The sequence below is a fragment of the Schistocerca gregaria genome, chromosome 7, assembly GCF_023897955.1.
Source record: "Schistocerca gregaria isolate iqSchGreg1 chromosome 7, iqSchGreg1.2, whole genome shotgun sequence".
NCBI lineage: Eukaryota > Metazoa > Arthropoda > Insecta > Orthoptera > Acrididae > Schistocerca > Schistocerca gregaria.
In genome coordinates, this window is record NC_064926.1 from 198,242,779 (window position 1) to 198,260,693 (window position 17,915).

At 41.1% G+C, this 17,915-nt stretch overlaps 1 protein-coding gene across 6 annotated transcripts in view; it reads left to right on the plus strand.

The window, feature by feature from the left end:
- LOC126281258 (zinc finger protein 572-like) overlaps positions 1-17,915 on the plus strand; it is a 65,569-nt gene that overhangs the window by 18,660 nt on the left and 28,994 nt on the right. For all 6 annotated transcript variants that reach the window (XR_007551235.1, XR_007551236.1, XR_007551234.1 and 3 more), the window contains exon 3: positions 3,459-4,104. Coding sequence is in view for 3 of the 6 variants with exons in the window: in XM_049980058.1 (XP_049836015.1) it covers positions 3,459-4,104 (646 nt within the window). In the remaining 3 variants the exon portion in view is untranslated. The remainder of the gene's footprint in view (positions 1-3,458; positions 4,105-17,915) is intronic.

Sequence of the window (17,915 nt, forward strand, 5' to 3'; positions counted from 1 at the left end):
GATGGTTTTGAACTTTGTCCACTGATCCTCAACACTATCTGTACTTGAGACAAAACTTTTGTGTTGAGCCGCCAGGTACTCTGTAATCTGCTTTTTGTCACTTTTGCTAAACAGAAAAATCTTCCTACCTTTTTTAATATTTCTATTTACGGCTGAAATCATCGATGCAGTAACCGCTTTATGATCGCTGATTCCCTGTTCTGCATTAACCGATTCAAATAATTCGGGTCTGTTTGTCACCAGAAGGTTTCATATGTTATCGCCACGAGTCGTTTCTCTGTTTAACTGCTCAAGGTAGTTTTCAGATAAAGCACTTAAAAATATTTCACTGGATTCTTTATCCCTGCCACCCGTTATGAACGTTTGAGTCTCCCAGTCTATTTCCGGCAAATTAAAATCTCCACCCAGAACAATAACATGGTGGGGAAATCTACTCGAAATATTTTCCAAATTATTCTTCAGGTGCTGAGCCACAACAGCTGCTGAGCCCGGGGGGCTATAGAGACATCCAATTACCATGTCTGAGCCTGCTTTAACCGTGACCTTCACCAAAATCATTTCACAATTCGAATCTCTGTCAATTTCCTTCGATACTATTGCACTTCTTATCGCTATAAACACGCCTCCCCCTTCACTGTCCAGCCTGTCTCTGCGGTATACATTCCAATCTGAGTTTAGGATTTCATTACTGTTTACACGTGGTTTCAGCCAACTTTCTGTCTCTAGTACTATATGGGCGTTGTGACCGTTTATTAATGAGAGCAGTTCTGGGACCTTTCTATAGGCGCTCCTGCAGTTTACTATTAGCACATTAATATTGTTGTTTCCTGTTGCATTTTGCCTACTCCTGCCTTGCCGCGTCTCAGGAGGCGTCTTGTCGGGCCTAGGGAGGGAATTCTCTAACCTAAAAAAAAAACCCATGTGCACTCCACACGTACTCCGCTACCCTCGTAGTCACTTCCGGCGTGTAGTGCACGCCTGACCTATTCAGGGGTACCCTACATTTCTCCACCCGATAGCGGAGGTCGAGAAATTTGCACCCCAGCTCTCTGCAGAATCGTCTGAGCCTCTGGTTTAAGCCTTCCACTCGGCTCCAAACCAGAGGACCGCGATCGGTTCTGGGAACGATACTACAAATAGTTAGCTCTGATTCCACCCCGCGAGCGAGGCTTTCCGCCTTCACCAACTCCGCCAACCGCCTGTACGAACTGAGGATGACCTCTGAACCCAGACGGCAGGAGTCATTGGTGCCGACATGAGCAACAATTTGCAGTCGGGTGCACCCAGTGCTCTCTATCGCCGCCATTAGGGCCTCCTCCACATCTCGGATGAGACCCCCCGGCAAGCAGACAGAGTGAACACTGGCCTTCTTCCCCGACCTTTCCGCTATTTCCCTAAGGGGCTCCATCACCCGCCTAACGTTGGAGCTCCCAATAACTAATAAACCTCTACCCCCATGTGCCTGCACGGACCTTGCTGAAGGAGCAGCCACATGTCCACTCACAGGCAGAGCGGGCGATGCCACACAGCCAGCCTCCACATTGACCCTCCGCCTCGTGCGCCGGTGAACCCGCCACTCCCCTTGGGGAGAGGGTGGCCCAACCGCGCCCGGTACCTGCGAAGATGTCTCGACAGCAGAGACACCTGGGGTGTACCTTGCGACGCACCAGACTCCCCACTGCCGCTACACTCCGAGGCAGCAGCCTGAAGACGGCTGACCGCGGCCATCAACACGCTCAGCTGTTTGCGAAGAGTGGCCACCTCCTTCTGCGTCCGTACACAGCAGTCACACATCCTATCCACCCTAAGGAATTAATTTACTGAAGAGACTTAATCAACTTTTAACTAGACTGCTGATTCACTAAAGGCGGCTGATTATTGACTAAACTGTGATTGCTAACCACTTCTTGTAGAAAACAATGAAAATAGCACTACCTGTCTCTGGACTGTATTGAAAACAAACACTAGCACTACTGGCACTATGGTTGATTAAAGGGACTCTCTCTGATTGTATTCAAAACAAACACGAAATCTATGGAACACTATTAATAGCACTCGACAATTAAAGCTTCCTAAAAGCAAAAACACACGGTAGAAGTGACAAGTAAGAAAAATACAGTTAATACTTAAATTAAGGTAGCTCGCTGCACAGCAGACGTGAAGTAGATGATGGTTAGGGTGACACTAGAGATGATTAACTTTTATCTTAGGTGTACTGGTTTTATGTGGGACTCCTTGTAGTTATAAAATGAGAAGTCTGCTGTACACTAAACAGGTGTGTAACTTGTATGTTGTTAAATTGTGATTCTGAGGTCTGCACTTTAGAGTGGGGGGATGTTGTGTTGGTTTACAAGTGCCCTCTCTTGCACCACCACCACAACCACACCCTCTCTTCTTGCAGACACTCATGGGCTGTTGCCTGTGATTAAACGTTCATTCCAGATAATGTGTTGTATTTGCTAATCTGTGAAATAGAAGATAATTCTGTATTTTAGTAATGCACTTGATCCATCAAGTTGCACAAAGCTGTACAGATGGTTGAATGCATGCTCACAGCTACAATCACAATTCAAGCATTCCAACTAGTGAAAGAAAAGGTTATTGAATATATGTTAAATATTATAATTATTTCTGTTCCTGTTTAACATACCGCCCCTGAAAACTGGGCCAGCGGGTTACTTTTGAGAATCACATAAGCATTTCGCAGTATTCCACTTTCGTTAACCTATAATCTGTACAACAAAAGAAGAGCCTTGACAATTAAAGAGCACTTGCTACACCTATGCCACACCTTCTCCACTACCAATCGAGTAGCAGTGGTTTGTACATGCACCTGTGGTGATCTATGTATTGTTTCAAATTCCATATCAACACAGTAAGAAGAACTATTACTTAGCACTTCGGTGTCTTCTGTATGTAATTAGCTACTATACTTTTCTTATTTCAGTGGCTCCACATGTTCCTTAAACACCTGCACTTGTAAAACAAGTTCATACTGGATTATAGACTTACAAGAACTCCACAACTCTAACTTGATTTCACATTGTTGTACTAATTGCAAAAGTGCCACCATTTGGAAATTATTGTAACCTCCCAAGTAGTACAGAAAAGATTTATACAGTAATGTAGCTCCCTTCGCCAATTGACTGAATCAGAGTATGAGACTGGACCTTTCACTAGGAAATAATGGTACTGGCACAGAGGCAGTCTATGGGCCAAGAGGGTTACATTGCTATACAAATCTTTTCTGTACTTCTTAGAAAGTTACACTCGTTTCCAAATGTTGGCATTTTTGCAATTAGTACAACAATGTGAAATCAAGTTAGAGTTGTAGAGTTCTCATAAGTCTATAATCCAGCAGTTGAATATAATGTGTAAGAGACATAGTGTTCTTTATTAACAGTTATATGAAACATGTCAAGCATACTTAATGATCTTACAAAATATCTTATTTTCAGAATCCTTACGTTGCCTGGAATGCTCAGACTGCAAGGCAAGCTTCAGTTCAGCATCTCTCTTACTACAGCATTTTGCACAACATGTCCTGGAAAGAAAACCTGATGGCGAAGCCCCGAGTGAAAATGTTGGGGAGCTTCACTGTTTCCACAGATATAAAGGAAAAGAGAAAGAAAGCATTTTGGAGACAGCATTGAAACATACTAGCGGTCAAGTTGCTGACACACAGCCATCGTCACTGGAATCTTGTTCGCCTCTCTCGTCCACAGCTTCTCCTATTTGTGAGAGTGCTAGTACCAGGATCTCACCAAATAGTTCCTTCTGTGAAACTACGCCCGCAGTAGATAAGAAAGAAGCATCTCTTGCGAGGCTCGACCTGCAGACCCGGCTGGAGAACTGTATCATGAGGCTTGCTGCATCCAGGAGCGCACTGTGTGAATCTGCTCTCGATTTGTCTAGTACTAGCAGTGGTAGGACTTGTGCAGGTGAAAACATTGTAGTGATGAAGGAGTGTACAGAAAATGTACGCAAGTGTTCTTCTAGCAGAAAACAGAAAAATCCCAAGAAAATATGTTCTACCATAATCAAAGAACAAGACCAGATGGAGAATGTTGCAGTGACAGAGGAAAAATCTGCAGGCAAAAGGAGGTAATTTTTTCCATTGTTTTCATTTATTACATTTAAACTGTTAACTGTTGTTAAAAGGATGAATAGATTGACCATCTAAAAGTACATTTGTTCTGTCACCTCCAGTACAGCCATTTTGTATGCACCCACTATGCAGGAAGTCACTACTTGACATCATGCATGACTCTCTATTTGCCTGTGTCCTGAAAGTATGTTACAAAGTGGTATTAAATGTTCCTGTTGCACTTGTCGCATTAATTCTCTGTGAAAATCAGAACCTTTTACAACATCCGCCATTGTCTTTGCCATGGAAGTAATGGAATTATGCACACTGATGTATGTGAAATAGTAGTTCCCACTGCAACCACATCAGTGCTAGTGATGAAACGCCACTTGAAGCATTTTCATTTCTATAATGATGTATAAAAAGGGATATATTCCTATTCAGCCTCCTGTTATCAAGTTCCCACTTTTTGCTTGTTGAATGCAAGTCCCATGTCTGTTAAAGTTGACACACATTCTAATTTTTATAGCCTGTTTGATGATTGAGTTATTGTAGTTTGAAGTGTGGTCATGCTGTTTTACCAACTGCAGATTTTTCTAAATTTCATTTGATGTGTCACTAACACACAGTAAAACATTTGTGGAAAGTTAGGAACACCTGGAACTTTGATGCCATGTCTATCCTTCATAGGGTACATTTCATTGATTTTCTTAGGCGCCTGAAAGACTATTTTAATCTGGTGTCTTTTTAAGTTACATACAGTATCACTTGATGGTGCTGCACAGAAGCGAAGGAATATCATGCGCTGGACTTGGTGTGTTGCTTTACTACATTTGGATTTGCATTTTCCAGAGCGAGCTAACTTGATTTCGTGTGTTCCATTGCTATTTTGTCAGAACACAGGGATTAGGTATTTTATTGTGACACCAATATGCTTATTTCACTGTAAAAATACGGCAGCCAGCTACTTTTTAATGCATTTTATTTATGCCAATATGCATTTCGCGTTTGCACCCATCTTCAGCTGGCAAATTACATGGATCTTCAGTCACTACTTTAGTAACTGAAGATCCATGTAATTTGCCAGCTGAAGATGGGTGCAAACCCGAAATGCATATTGGTGTAAATAAAACTCATTAAAAAGTAGCTGGTTGCCGTATTTTTACAGTGAAATACCATTATCCACGGCAACGGAGCTCAACAGTCCAAATAAAATGGACAAATTGTTACCAATATGCTTATTGTCCGATGTGCTTTTTGCTTTATGCATTGGTGTGTTCAGCAAAGCTCTGTTTTGGCCTGAATGATGGAAACTGTGCTAACTGATATAAAGGTCTATGTAGATTGGTTTACAATACACCGAGTGACCAAGCCAGTCATCTCACTTCAGCTCATATAAAATGGCAGTGACACTTCCCCCTTCATCTTTGTCTGTCCTTTTACTCACACATGGGGCTCTGATGTGACCTGCCCTTCCGTTATTAGTCTTTCCAAAACTATCCGTGTCTCTTCCGCAATGAAGAAATCATGAAAACTTTCATTCATTATACAGGGTGAACCAATGATAGTGACAGGGCTAAATATCTCACGAAATAAGCATCAAACGAAAAAACTACAAAGAACGAAACTCGTCTAGCTTGAAAGGGGAAACCAGATGGCGCTATGGTTGGCCCACTAGATGGCGCTGCCATTGGTCAAACGGATATAAACTGTGTTTTTTGTAAATAGGAACACCCATTTTTTATTATATATTCATGTAGTACTTAAACAAATATGAATATTTTAGTTGTACCACTTTTTTCACTTTGTGATGGATGGTGCTGTAATAGTCACAAACATATAAGTACATGGTATCCATAACATATCGCCAGTGTGGACAGTATTTGCTTCGTGATACATTACCCGTGTTGAAATTGACCGTTTACCAATTGCGGAAAAGGTCAATATCGTATTGTATGGCTATTGTGATCGAAATGCCCAACGGGCGTGTGCTATGTATGCTGCTTGGTATCCTGGACGACATCATCCAAGTGTCCGGGATAGTTACGTTATTTAAGGAAACAGGAAGTGTTCAGCCACATGTGAAACATCAACCATGACGTGTAACAAATGATGATGTCCACGTGGGTGTTTTAGCTGCTGTTGCAGCTAATCCGCACATCAGTAGCAGACAAATTGTGCGAGAATAGGGAATCTCAAAAATGTCTGTGTTAAGAATGCTACATCAACATCGACTGCACCTGTACTATATTTCTATGCACCAAGAATTGAATGGCAACGACTTCGAATGTCATGTACAGTTCTGCCACTGGGCACAAGAGAAATTACGGGATGATGACAGATGTTTTGCACTCATTCTATTTGGCGACGAAGTGTCATTCACCAACAGCGGTAACGTAAATCAGCATAATGTGCACTATTGGGCAACGGAAAATCCACGATGGCTGCGACAAGTGGAACACCAGTGACCTTGGTGGGTTAATGTATGGTGAGGCATTATGGGTGGAAGGATAATTGGCCCCCATTTTATTGATGGCAATCTAAATGGTGCAATGTATGCTGATATCCTACGTAATGTTCTACCGATGTTACTACAAGATGTTTCACTGCATGACAGAATGGCGATGTACTTCCAACATGATGGATGTCCGGCACATAGCTCGCGTGCGGTTGAATCGGTATTTAATAGCATATTTCACGACAGGTGGATTGGTCATCGAAGCACCATACCATGGCTTGCACATTCACCGGATCTGACACCCCCAGATTACTTTCTTTGGGGAAAGTTGAAGGAAATTTGGTATTGTGATCCACTGACAACGTCTGATAACATGCGTCAGTGCATTGTCAATGCATGTGCGAACATTACAGAAGGCGAACTACTCGCTATTAAGAGGATTGTCATTACACATATTGCCGAATGCATTGAGGTTGGCGGACATCATTTTGAGCATTTATTGCATTAATGTGGTATTAACAGGTAATCATGCTGTAACAGCATGCATTCTCAGAAATGATAACTTCACAAAGGTACATGTATCACATTGGAACAACCGAAATAAAATGTTAAAACGTACCTACGTTCTGTATTTTAATTTGAAAAACCTACCTGTTACTAACTGTTCGTCTAAAATTGTGAGATGTTTGTGACTATTACAGCGCCATCTACCACAAAGCGAAACAAGTGGTCCAACTAAAACGTTCATATTTCTTTATGTACTACACAAATACATAATAAAAAAATGGGTGCTCCTTTTTTTTTAAAAAAAAAAAAGTTGGTATCTGTTTGACCTATGGCAGCACCATCTAGCGGGCCAACCATAGCACTATCTGGTTTGCCCCTTCAAGCTAGACAAGTTTAGTTCTTTGTAGTTTTTTTGTTTGACGCTTATTTCGTGAGATACTTGGCCCGGTTACGATCAATGGGCCACTCTGTAGATGTGGAAGACTATGTCTGTGATTTATAGAGGTTTCAGAAATAACTGCATCAGTTGCCTTTTGTGATGGTAGAATTTTTATTTTCCCATTACCAATTTGAAGTCACCTCTTAGTAATAGTTGAGAGCATTTTGTAGCTGTGGCAAGGGAATAGGTAAGAACAGTATGTGACGAAGTGCCTGGAGTAATTTACGTAATAATATAATAAAGGTCAACTTGATGAAATTACTTACAGGTATTTGATCCCATTGGATACACATAGTGGATAGATCATTTTAGAAAACATTGTTTTTATGTTCAACGTTTGTGTTAATGAATAACACTACACACACTCTTCCTTAGGTAAACATCTTGCACTTGCTTTACAGAATATAAACAAACCAGAGTGTGTGACATAAGTGAATATTTCTTGGCATTGAAATGACATTTAGTTGGTTTCTTGTTGTTTATTATGTATCATGGCTGCACCAAGCGTAATGCTTGGGACTTGTATTCAGCAGGAGCCATCCTGATTTGGGTTTTACATGGGTTCTCCAAGTTACTAAGGTGGATGCTAGAAATTCTCCCTTGATTAACCCATGGCCAACTTTTTGCCCTGTCCACACCTAATCCTACCCTATGCTGCTTATGTTTTACATATTTATATATTATTTCGGTAATGTGTCTTGACATATCCAGTCCTGTATCTTGATATATCCAATACTGTTGTTCTGAATGTTCCACGGGCAAATAAGTAAATAAAAATTGTTTGTGAGCTAGTCTTCAGAGCTTAGCATTTTGTTGCCTTCACTTAATGAGAATGACAAGTTATCAGTGCATAAGGAGTACAGGTGTGTGTGTGTGTGTGTGTGTGTGTGTGTGTGTGTGTGTGTTTTAGGGGGTGTGGGATTAGAATGGGTTGTTTGGTGTCAGGAAAAAGTGTGGGGCATATATTATACTAGCGAATCCAGCGAAGCTTTGCAACTGATAATTACTTTTGGAAATCGGATGTTGTGTTGTGATCTTCAGTCCTGAGACTGGTTTGATGCAGCTCTACATGCTACTCTATCCTGTTCAAGCTTCTTCATCTCCCAGTACTTACTGCAACCTACATCCTTCTGAATCTGCTTAGTGTATTCATCTCTTGGTCTCCCTCTACGATTTTTACCCTCCACGCTGCCCTCCAATGCTAAATTTGTGATCCCTTGATGCCTCAAAACATGTCCTACCAACCGGTCCCTTCTTTTTGTCAAGTTGTGCTACAAACTCTTCTTCTCCTCAATTCTATTCAATACCTCCTCATTAGTTATGTGATCTACCCATCTAATCTTCAGCATTCTTCTGTAGCACCACATTTTGAAAGCTTCTATTCTCTTCTTGTCCAAACTAGTTATTGTCCATGTTTCACTTCCATACAAGGCTACACTCCATACAAATACTTTCAGAAACGACTTCCTGACACTTAAATCTGTACTCGATGTTAACAAATTTCTCTTCTTCAGGAACGATCCTCTCTACTTCGACCATCATCAGTTATTTTACTCCCTAAATAGCAAAACTTCTTTACTACTTTAAGTGTCTCATTTCCTAATCCAATTCCCTCAGCATCACCAGATTTAATTTGACTGCATTCCATTATCCTTGTTTTGCTTTTGTTGATGTTCATGTTATATCCTCCTTTCAAGACACTGTCCATTCCGTTCAACTGCTCTTCCAAGTCCTCTGCTGTCTCTGAGAGAATTACAATGACATGGGCGAACCTCAAAGTTTTTATTTCTTCTCCGTGGGTTTTAATACCTACTCCGAATTTTTCTCTTGTTTCCTTTACTGCTTGCTCAATATACAGATTGAATAATACCAGGGAGAGGCTACAACCCTGTCTCACGCCCTTCCCAACCACTGCTTCCCTTTTATGCCCCTCGACTCTAATAACTGCCATCTGGTTTCTGTACAAATCGTAACTAGCCTTTCGCTCCCTGTATTTTACCCCTGCCACCTTTAGAATTTAAAAGAGAGTATTCCAGTCAACATTGTCAAAAGCTTTCTCTAAGTCTACAAATGCTAGAAACATATGTTTGTCTTTCCTTAATCTTTCTTCTAAGATAAGTCGTAAGGTCAGTATTGCCGCACGTGTTCCAACATTTCTACGGAATCCAAACTGATCTTCTCCGAGATCGGCTTCTACTAGTTTTTCCATTTGTCTGTAAATAATTCGGGTTAGTATTTTGTAGCTGTGGCTTATTAAACTGATAGTTGGGTAATTTTCACATCTGTCACAACCTGCTTTCTTTGGGATTGGAATTATTATATTCTTCTTGAAGTCTGAGGGTATTTCGCCTGTCTCGTACATCTTGCTCACCAGATGGTAGAGTTTTGTCAGAACTGGCTCTCCCAAGGCCGTCAGTAGTTCTAGTGGAATGTTGTCTACTCCCGGGGCCTTGTTTCGACTCAGATCTTTCAGTGCTCTGTCAAACTCTTCACGCAGTATCGTATCTCCCATTCCATCTTCATCTACATCCTCTTCCATTTCCATAACATTGTCCTCAAGTTCATCGCCCTTGTATAGACCCTCTATATACTCCTTCCACCTTTCCGCCTTCCCTTCTTTGCTTAGAACTGGGTTCCCATCTGAGCTCTTGATGTTCATACAAGTGGTTCTCTTATCTCCAAAGGTCTCTTTAATTTTCCTGTAGGCAGTATCTATCTTGCCCCTAGTGAGATAAGCCTCTACATCCTTACATTTGTCCTCTAGCCATCCCTGCTTAGCCATTTTGCACTTCCTGTCGATCTCATTTTTGAGACATTTGTATTCCTTTTTGCCTGCTTCGTTTACTAAGTTTTTATATTTTCTCCTTTCATCAATTAAATTCAGTATTTCTTCTGTTACCCAAGGGTTTCTATTAGCCCTCGTCTTTTTATCTACTTGATCGTCTGCTGCCTTCATTATTTCATACCTCAAAGCTACCCATTCTTCTTCTACGGTATTTCTTTCCTGTCAATTGTTCCCTTATGCTCTCCCTGAAACACTCTACAACCTCTGGTTCTTTCAGTCTATCCAGGTCCCATCTCCTTAATTTAGCACCTTTTTGTAGTTTCTTCAGTTGTAATCTACAGTTCATAACCAATAGATTGTGGTCAGAGTCCACATCTGCTCCTGGAAATGTCTTACAATTTAAAACTTGATTCCTAAATCTCTGTCTGTCTTACCATTATGTAATCTATCTGATACCTTTTAGTATCTCCAGAATTCTTCCATGTATACAACCTTCTTTTACGATTCTTGAATCAAATATTAGCTATGATTAAGTTATGCTCTGTGCAAAATTCTACCAGACGGCTTCCTCTTTCATTTCTTCCCCCCCAATCCATATTCACCTACTATGTTTCCTTCTCTCCCTTTTCCTACTGACGAATTCCAGTCACCCATGACTATTAAATTTTCGTCTCCCTTCACTACCTGAATAATTTCTTTTATGTCATCATACATTTCATCAATTTCTTCATCATCTGCAGAGCTAGTTGGCATATAAACTTGTACTACTGTAGTAGGTGTGGGCTTCGTATCTATCTTGGCCACAATAATGCGTTCACTTTGCTGTTTGTAGTAGCTTACCCGCATTCCAATTTTCCTATTCATTATTAAACCTACTCCTGCATTACCCCTATTTGATTTTGTGTTTATAACCCTGTAGTCACCTGACCAGAAGTCTTGTTCCTCCTGCCACCGAACTTCACTAATTCCCACTATATCTAACTTTAACCTATCCATTTCCCTTTTTAAATTTTCTAACCTACCTGCCCGATTAAGGGATCTGACATTCCACGCTCCGATCCGTAGAACGCCAGTTTTCTTTCTCCTGATAACGACATCCTCTTGAGTAGTTCCCGCCCGGAGATCCGATTGAGGGACTATTTTACCTCTGGAATATTTTACCCAAGAGGATGCCATCATCATTTAATCGTACAGTAAAGCTGCATGCCCTCGGGAAAAATTACGGCTGTAGTTTCCCCTTGCTTTCAGCCGTTCGCAGTACCAGCACAGCAAGGCCGTTTTGGTTATTGTTACAAGGCCCGATCAGTCAATCATCCAGACTGTAGCCCCTGCAACTACTGAAAAGGCTGCTGCCCCTTTTCAGGAACCACACATTTGTCTGGCCTCTCAACAGATACCCCTCCGTTGTGGTGCACCTACGGTACGGCCATCTGTATCGCTGAGGCACGCAAGCCTTTTAATCTCTTTCCCCCTGTTAATCTCCTCCTCCCCCTCCCCCATTTCTCTGACCACCTGACCCCCCCCCCCCCCACACACACACACACCCCTCCCCCTGTTTCTATCTACATCCTCCTCTGCCTCTCTCTGTCTATTACCTCCTTCCTGCTCTCTATGTCAATTTGCTCTCCCCCTCTCTGACCTTCATCATCATCATCATTATTTAAGACTGATTATGCCTTTCAGCATTCAGTCTGGAGAATAGCCCCCCTTATAAAATTCCTCCATGATCCCCTATTCAGTGCTAACATTGGTGCCTCTTCTGATGTTAAACCTATTACTTCAAAATCATTCTTAACCGAATCCAGGTACCTTCTCCTTGGTCTGCCCTGACTCCTCCTTCCCTCTACTGCTGAACCCATGAGTCTCTTGGGTAACCTCGCTTCTCCCATGTGTGTAACATGACCCCACCATCTAAGCCTGTTCGCCCTGACTGCTACATCTATAGAGTTCATTCCCAGTTTTTCTTTGATTTCCTCATTGTGGACACCCTCCTGCCATTGTTCCCATCTACTAGTATTTGCAATCATCCTAGCTACTTTCATATCCGTAACCTCAACCCTGTTGATAAGGTAACCTGAATCCACCCAGCTTTCGCTCCCATACAACAAAGTTGGTCGAAAGATTGAACAGTGCACACATAACTTAGTCTTGGTACTAACTTCCTTCTTGCAGAAGAGAGTAGATAGCCGCTGAGCACTCACTGCATTAGCTTTGCTACACCTCTCTTCCAGTTCTTTCACTATGTTGCCATCCTGTGAGAAACCGTTCACCTGTTCTAACTTTGTTCCTCTTATTTGGCACTCAATCTGTTTATATTTCTTTCCCACTGACATTACTTTCGTTTTGGAGATGCTAATCTTCATACCATAGTCCTTACATTTCTGATCTAGCTCTGAAATATTACTTTGCAAACTTCCAATCGAATCTGCCATCACAACTAAGTCATCCGCATATGCAAGACAGCTTATTTTGTGTTCACATATCTTAATCTCACCCAGCCAGTCTATTGTTTTCAACATATGATCCATAAATAATATGAACACCAGTGGAGACAGGTAGCAGCATTGTCTTACCCCTGAAACTACTCTGAACCATGAACTCCATTTACCGTCAACTCTTTAACTGCTGCCTGACTATCCATGTAAAGACCTTTAATTAATTGCTTGCAAAAGTTTGTCTCCTATTCCATAAACTCGTAGAACAGACAATAACTTCCTCCTAGGAACCCGGTCATATGCCTTTTCTAGATCTATAAAGCATAGATACAATTCCCTGTTGCACTCGTAACACTTCTCTATTATTTGCCGTAAGCTAAAGATCTGGTCCTGACAACCTCTAAGAAGCCTAAACCCACACTGATTTTCATCCAATTGGTCCTCAACTAATACTCACACTTTCCTTTCAACAATACCTGAGAAGATTTTACCCACAACGCTGATTAAAGGGATACCCCTGTAGTTGTTACAATCTTTTCTGCCTCCATGTTTAAAGATTGGTGTGATTACTGCTTTTGTCCTGTCTGATGGAACTTGTCCTGACTCCCAGGCCATTTAATTATCCTGTGCAGCCATTTAAGACCTGACATTCCACTGTATTTGATGAGCTCTGACTTAATTTCATCCACTCCAGCTGCTTTATTGCACTGCAATCTATTGACCATTTTCTCCACTTCCTCAAATGTGATCCATCATATCCCATTCTACCTCGAATTCTGAGACATTACTGATCGTATTTTCACCTACATTGAGCAACTCTTCAAAATATTCCCTCCATCTGCCCAAGGCATCCACAGGATTCACCAGCAGTTTTCCTGACTTGTCCAAAATACTTGTCATTTCCTTCTTACCTCCCTTTCGAAGACTGCTAATTACACTCCAGAATGGTTTTCCAGCAGCTTGACCCATAGAGTCCAACCTGTTTCCAAAGTCTTCTCAAGATTTCTTCTTGGATGCTGCAATTATCTGTTTGGCTCTGTTTCTTTGTTCAACATAACTTACTCTGTCTACCTGAGTTCTAGTATGTAGCCATTTTTGATACGCCTTCTTTTTCCTTTTACAGGCCGCCTTGACTGTGTAATTCCACCAAGCTGTTTGCTTCATCCTACTTTTACACACTACTGTTCCAAGACATTCTTTAGCCACTTCTAACCTTTTCATACCCTTCTGTTCGATTTCCAATCCTGGCATTAAAATCACCCATGAGCAGAACACTGTCCTTGTTCTTTCCTCTAACAACTACATCACTGAGTGCCTCATAAAAACTATCCATCTTATCTTGATCTGTCCCTTCACAATGCGAATATACTGACACAATCGTAATTTTCTTGGTAGACACTGTCAAATCTGTCCACATCAGTCGTTCGTTTACATACCTAATTGCAACTACGCTGGGTTCCATTTCTTTCCTGATTAAAGCCCTACACCCCATTGTGCTATTCGTGCTTTGACTCCTGACTGGTAGACCTTGTATTCTCCCACTTCCTCTTCTTTCTCACCCCTTACCCGAATGCCACTAACAGCTGAAACGTCCAGCCCCATCTTACTTGCAACCTCTGCCAGCTCTACCTTCTTCCCAGAGTAGCCCCCATTGATATTAATAGCTCCCCATCTCATTACCATTTGTTTGCCAGGTCGTATCTTAGCAGTCCCTGGTTTGTCAGTTAGAGGTGGGACTCCGTCACCTCCAAAGATCCAAGGCATTTTGCTCTGATTGTTGCCAGCATCATATTTAAAGTACCTGGGAAATAGGTTGCTAGCCTTACTTGCCCCGAGTCCCATTGGGTTTTACCCCTAATGGCTGAAGGACTAACCGGCGGATTTGGTAGTCTTTGGCGTATGAGCACAAAGGTGACCACGACTGAGAATATGTCCGAGATGCCCAGCCTTATTCCAAAGTAACTGGTATCCCGACTGTCGGGACCACTTACTTGGCCACTCATACGTTGCCCGTGGTTCATGTACTAGGACATGACTACAGGAACCCACACCATGAACCACTCTGACCTTGATCCTTTTTTTTGTATTCTTGCCAACCAAACCTTGATGGGAGCTGAAGTTGCATACATTGAATAGGTAAATCGGTTGGGGTTACTGGTGTACAGGGTAAGAGAGACCTCTCCTGTTGCTGGATCTGTGAGGATGGTAGCTTCAATAACAATATTTGATATAGTTTTAATCTGCAAAAGGGTAGGATTCCATAGTTTTGAACGATTCAGATTCCATAATAGTATTCTAATTGTAAGCTGATAAGCCATAAACACAACTTAATTGTTTTCAGCTAAAACCAACTGGGAATAAGAAAGCAAAACAGCACATAGTTTTGTATACAGTTGTTGTTTAAAACTACATATAAGGAGAGAGAATATGTACAGGAGAAACAATTTGTCTAATGGTTTAAACACCCTGTTATCATCGTTAAAACTGATTGTAAGAAACAAAATAACAGATTTTCACAAAACGTTAGTTTCTTTCTCGAAGCCTGTTGTAATAGAAACTTTTAGCTTGTTGTTATAACTTATGTCTGAATGTTTATTGGGATATCGTGAAAAATTTGAAGTGAATTTTGGTTTTTCAGTGAGTTGAGTGGTAGGAGCTGGGCATCAGTGAGTTGGAAGTATTTCGCAGGCTTCACATGCTGATTGTGCTACCTGTGCAGCAGGTACTTCTAGAGCCTTGTGAGGGACACAGGCTGTAGGGATGGGAGGAGGCCAGGTGGGGATGGGTGGGGGAATGAATGAGAGCCAAATACACAGCTGTTGCAACTACCACCACTATGCTCCCTACCACTGACCACGACGGTTTGTACGGTTGGTAACAGCTTTTTTTCGTGCACAATTACTGTTTGTACGAACGTGTGGTGTGTTGTATACCAGCTGGCTACTCTGTTTGCAACCACTGGTATCCGTCAGTCTAAAAGTTATTTTAATCAAAGTGTAGGATATACAGCTTTTGATGTTATCTTCATAAAGTCTACTTTGTTCACAGGAAGAATCATACAGTAATAAGTCATTAGTATTAATACAGTAAGTGGACTCCCATTGAAACATCAGCAGTCCGAATGACAAATACTTCCCCAATTGTTTGTGTATTGATATTGGACAAACATGTAGTACACTGTATGAGGTGTCCATTTCCTGTTGTAGTCTTCCATCTTAGAGCTAGAGTACAAACAGTATGCGCTTTTTTCCATAGAAGACACAATTGAACGCTTTATCAAAGTAAATGTCACTTCACCACAAATGTAGAGAAGTTATTTATGTTATTAGTATAGTAATGAGAGGTGGTGTTGGCATTTTTCTGTTAATAGCAGATTGCTAGCTTGAAGCATATCACAACACGGCTATCATGAAAGTGATTTGAGAAGTGTAGAAAAAGGACTATTTTTTTTTATAAGAAAATATCTTAAAAAATGAAGACCTTTTATTTGGCCTCCATAAGTAGATCATGTGATGAATGCTTGAAAGGCACTCACCGTATCATATGGTGATACCATGATGTGAGAATTAAACATTCTCAGGCAGTGGCTACAGTTCAAAAACTAGGGCTAATATGCAAATTTTAATGCCAGTTTCAAATTCAGTGGAGCTACATAAAAAAGCTTTAGCTTATTTAATAACCATAAATAACATGGTGTGTGTAGTAGCACTCCTGTAACTACATTGGAGTCTACTCCTCAAGGAAATAGTTTAAACCTTGGTGGAGAAGATGCATTCAGATCTTTTGAGGTTTTCCATTTGGTTTGTATGAAAACCCTTCCACAGTATTCAACAATGTGTGTATTTGTGAATGTGTAGGGTTTCCTTACTATAACAGTTGGGATGTGTTTGGAAATCTAGAGAATGCATTTGTGTTGGCATGTTGGTTAATTTAGCCGTACAGAACTGAATATTTATAATCATGCAAATGTGATGCCTCCTCTGTAGTCTTCGAGCAGTTCTGTCTGTGAAGCTTGAACGTGAACCAGAGAGGGTAACCAGTGGCTCATGGTCAGTTATGTTGTGAAATTTGCTTGTGTGTAAGTATACAAGAAATTTGCATATGTCACAAATTATTGCAAAACTTTGCCTACTATTTGTGAATAAATAGCCATCCAGAGCTGAAACTAACAGACAGTGTTGATATGGTTTCCAGGCAACTTGATCTGCAGTAGCTGGATCTGCTTGTGCGGCATTGTCATTTATTCATACAGTGCAGACATTAATGTCTAGTATTTATGTCCTTGTTTATTTGAGTTATATGGGGAGAAACATGCCCTGCACCATGGCCAAATGCCCTCATAGCTAAAATCAAAAAGGACTGTCACCTGTTCTTCGTTTGTGTTGTCTTTGACTTTCTTGTTACTTGTGTAATAACAGGAAATAATTCTTTCTCTGATACAGTGTGTTGATAACTTGCAAAACTGAGTTAATTCCTTGTCACCAAATATATCATACCATTCCAATACTGCAGTGGTAAACAAAAAGTAGAACAAATACTAACATTCATTAATCTTACCACACAGATATTAAGATGTTAGTTCAGAGAAAAACTAATTTATGTATGCCTTACAATATGAATATGTCTGCTTGTGCCTGTGTGTGTGCACGTGCGGGTGCGCGCATGTGTGCGAGAGAGAGAGAGAGAGAGAGAGAGAGAGAGAGAGAGAGAGTATACCTGTCCCTTTTCCCCCCTAAGGTAAGCCTTTCCTCTCCTGGGATTGGAATGACTCCTTATCCTCTCCCTTAAAATCCACATCCTTTCGTCTTTCCCTCTCCTTCCCTCTTTCCTGATGAAGCAACCGTGGGTTGCAGAAGCTTGAATTTTGTGTGTGTGTTTGTGTTCGTTGGTGTCTCTATCGACAAGTTACATCATCTTTGTTTTTAGATATATTTTTCCCATGTGGAATGTTTCCCTCTATTATATTCATTAGAATATGAATGTATTTAATGGAAAATGAAAGCTCCCATGGTACCTCTGAACACTCCATAGACACTGGTATAAAAGGAGCTTTTTGGAAGGATTGTAAAACTTTGGGGAATGTCCTGTAGTTGCTACAGTGGGGTGAAGAGAGTATCCTGATCACTCTTTAGTTTGCAGACAAACTGAAGTTAGAAATACAGAGGGAATTAGGTTAAATGGCATTTTCCATTGAGATTCTCCAC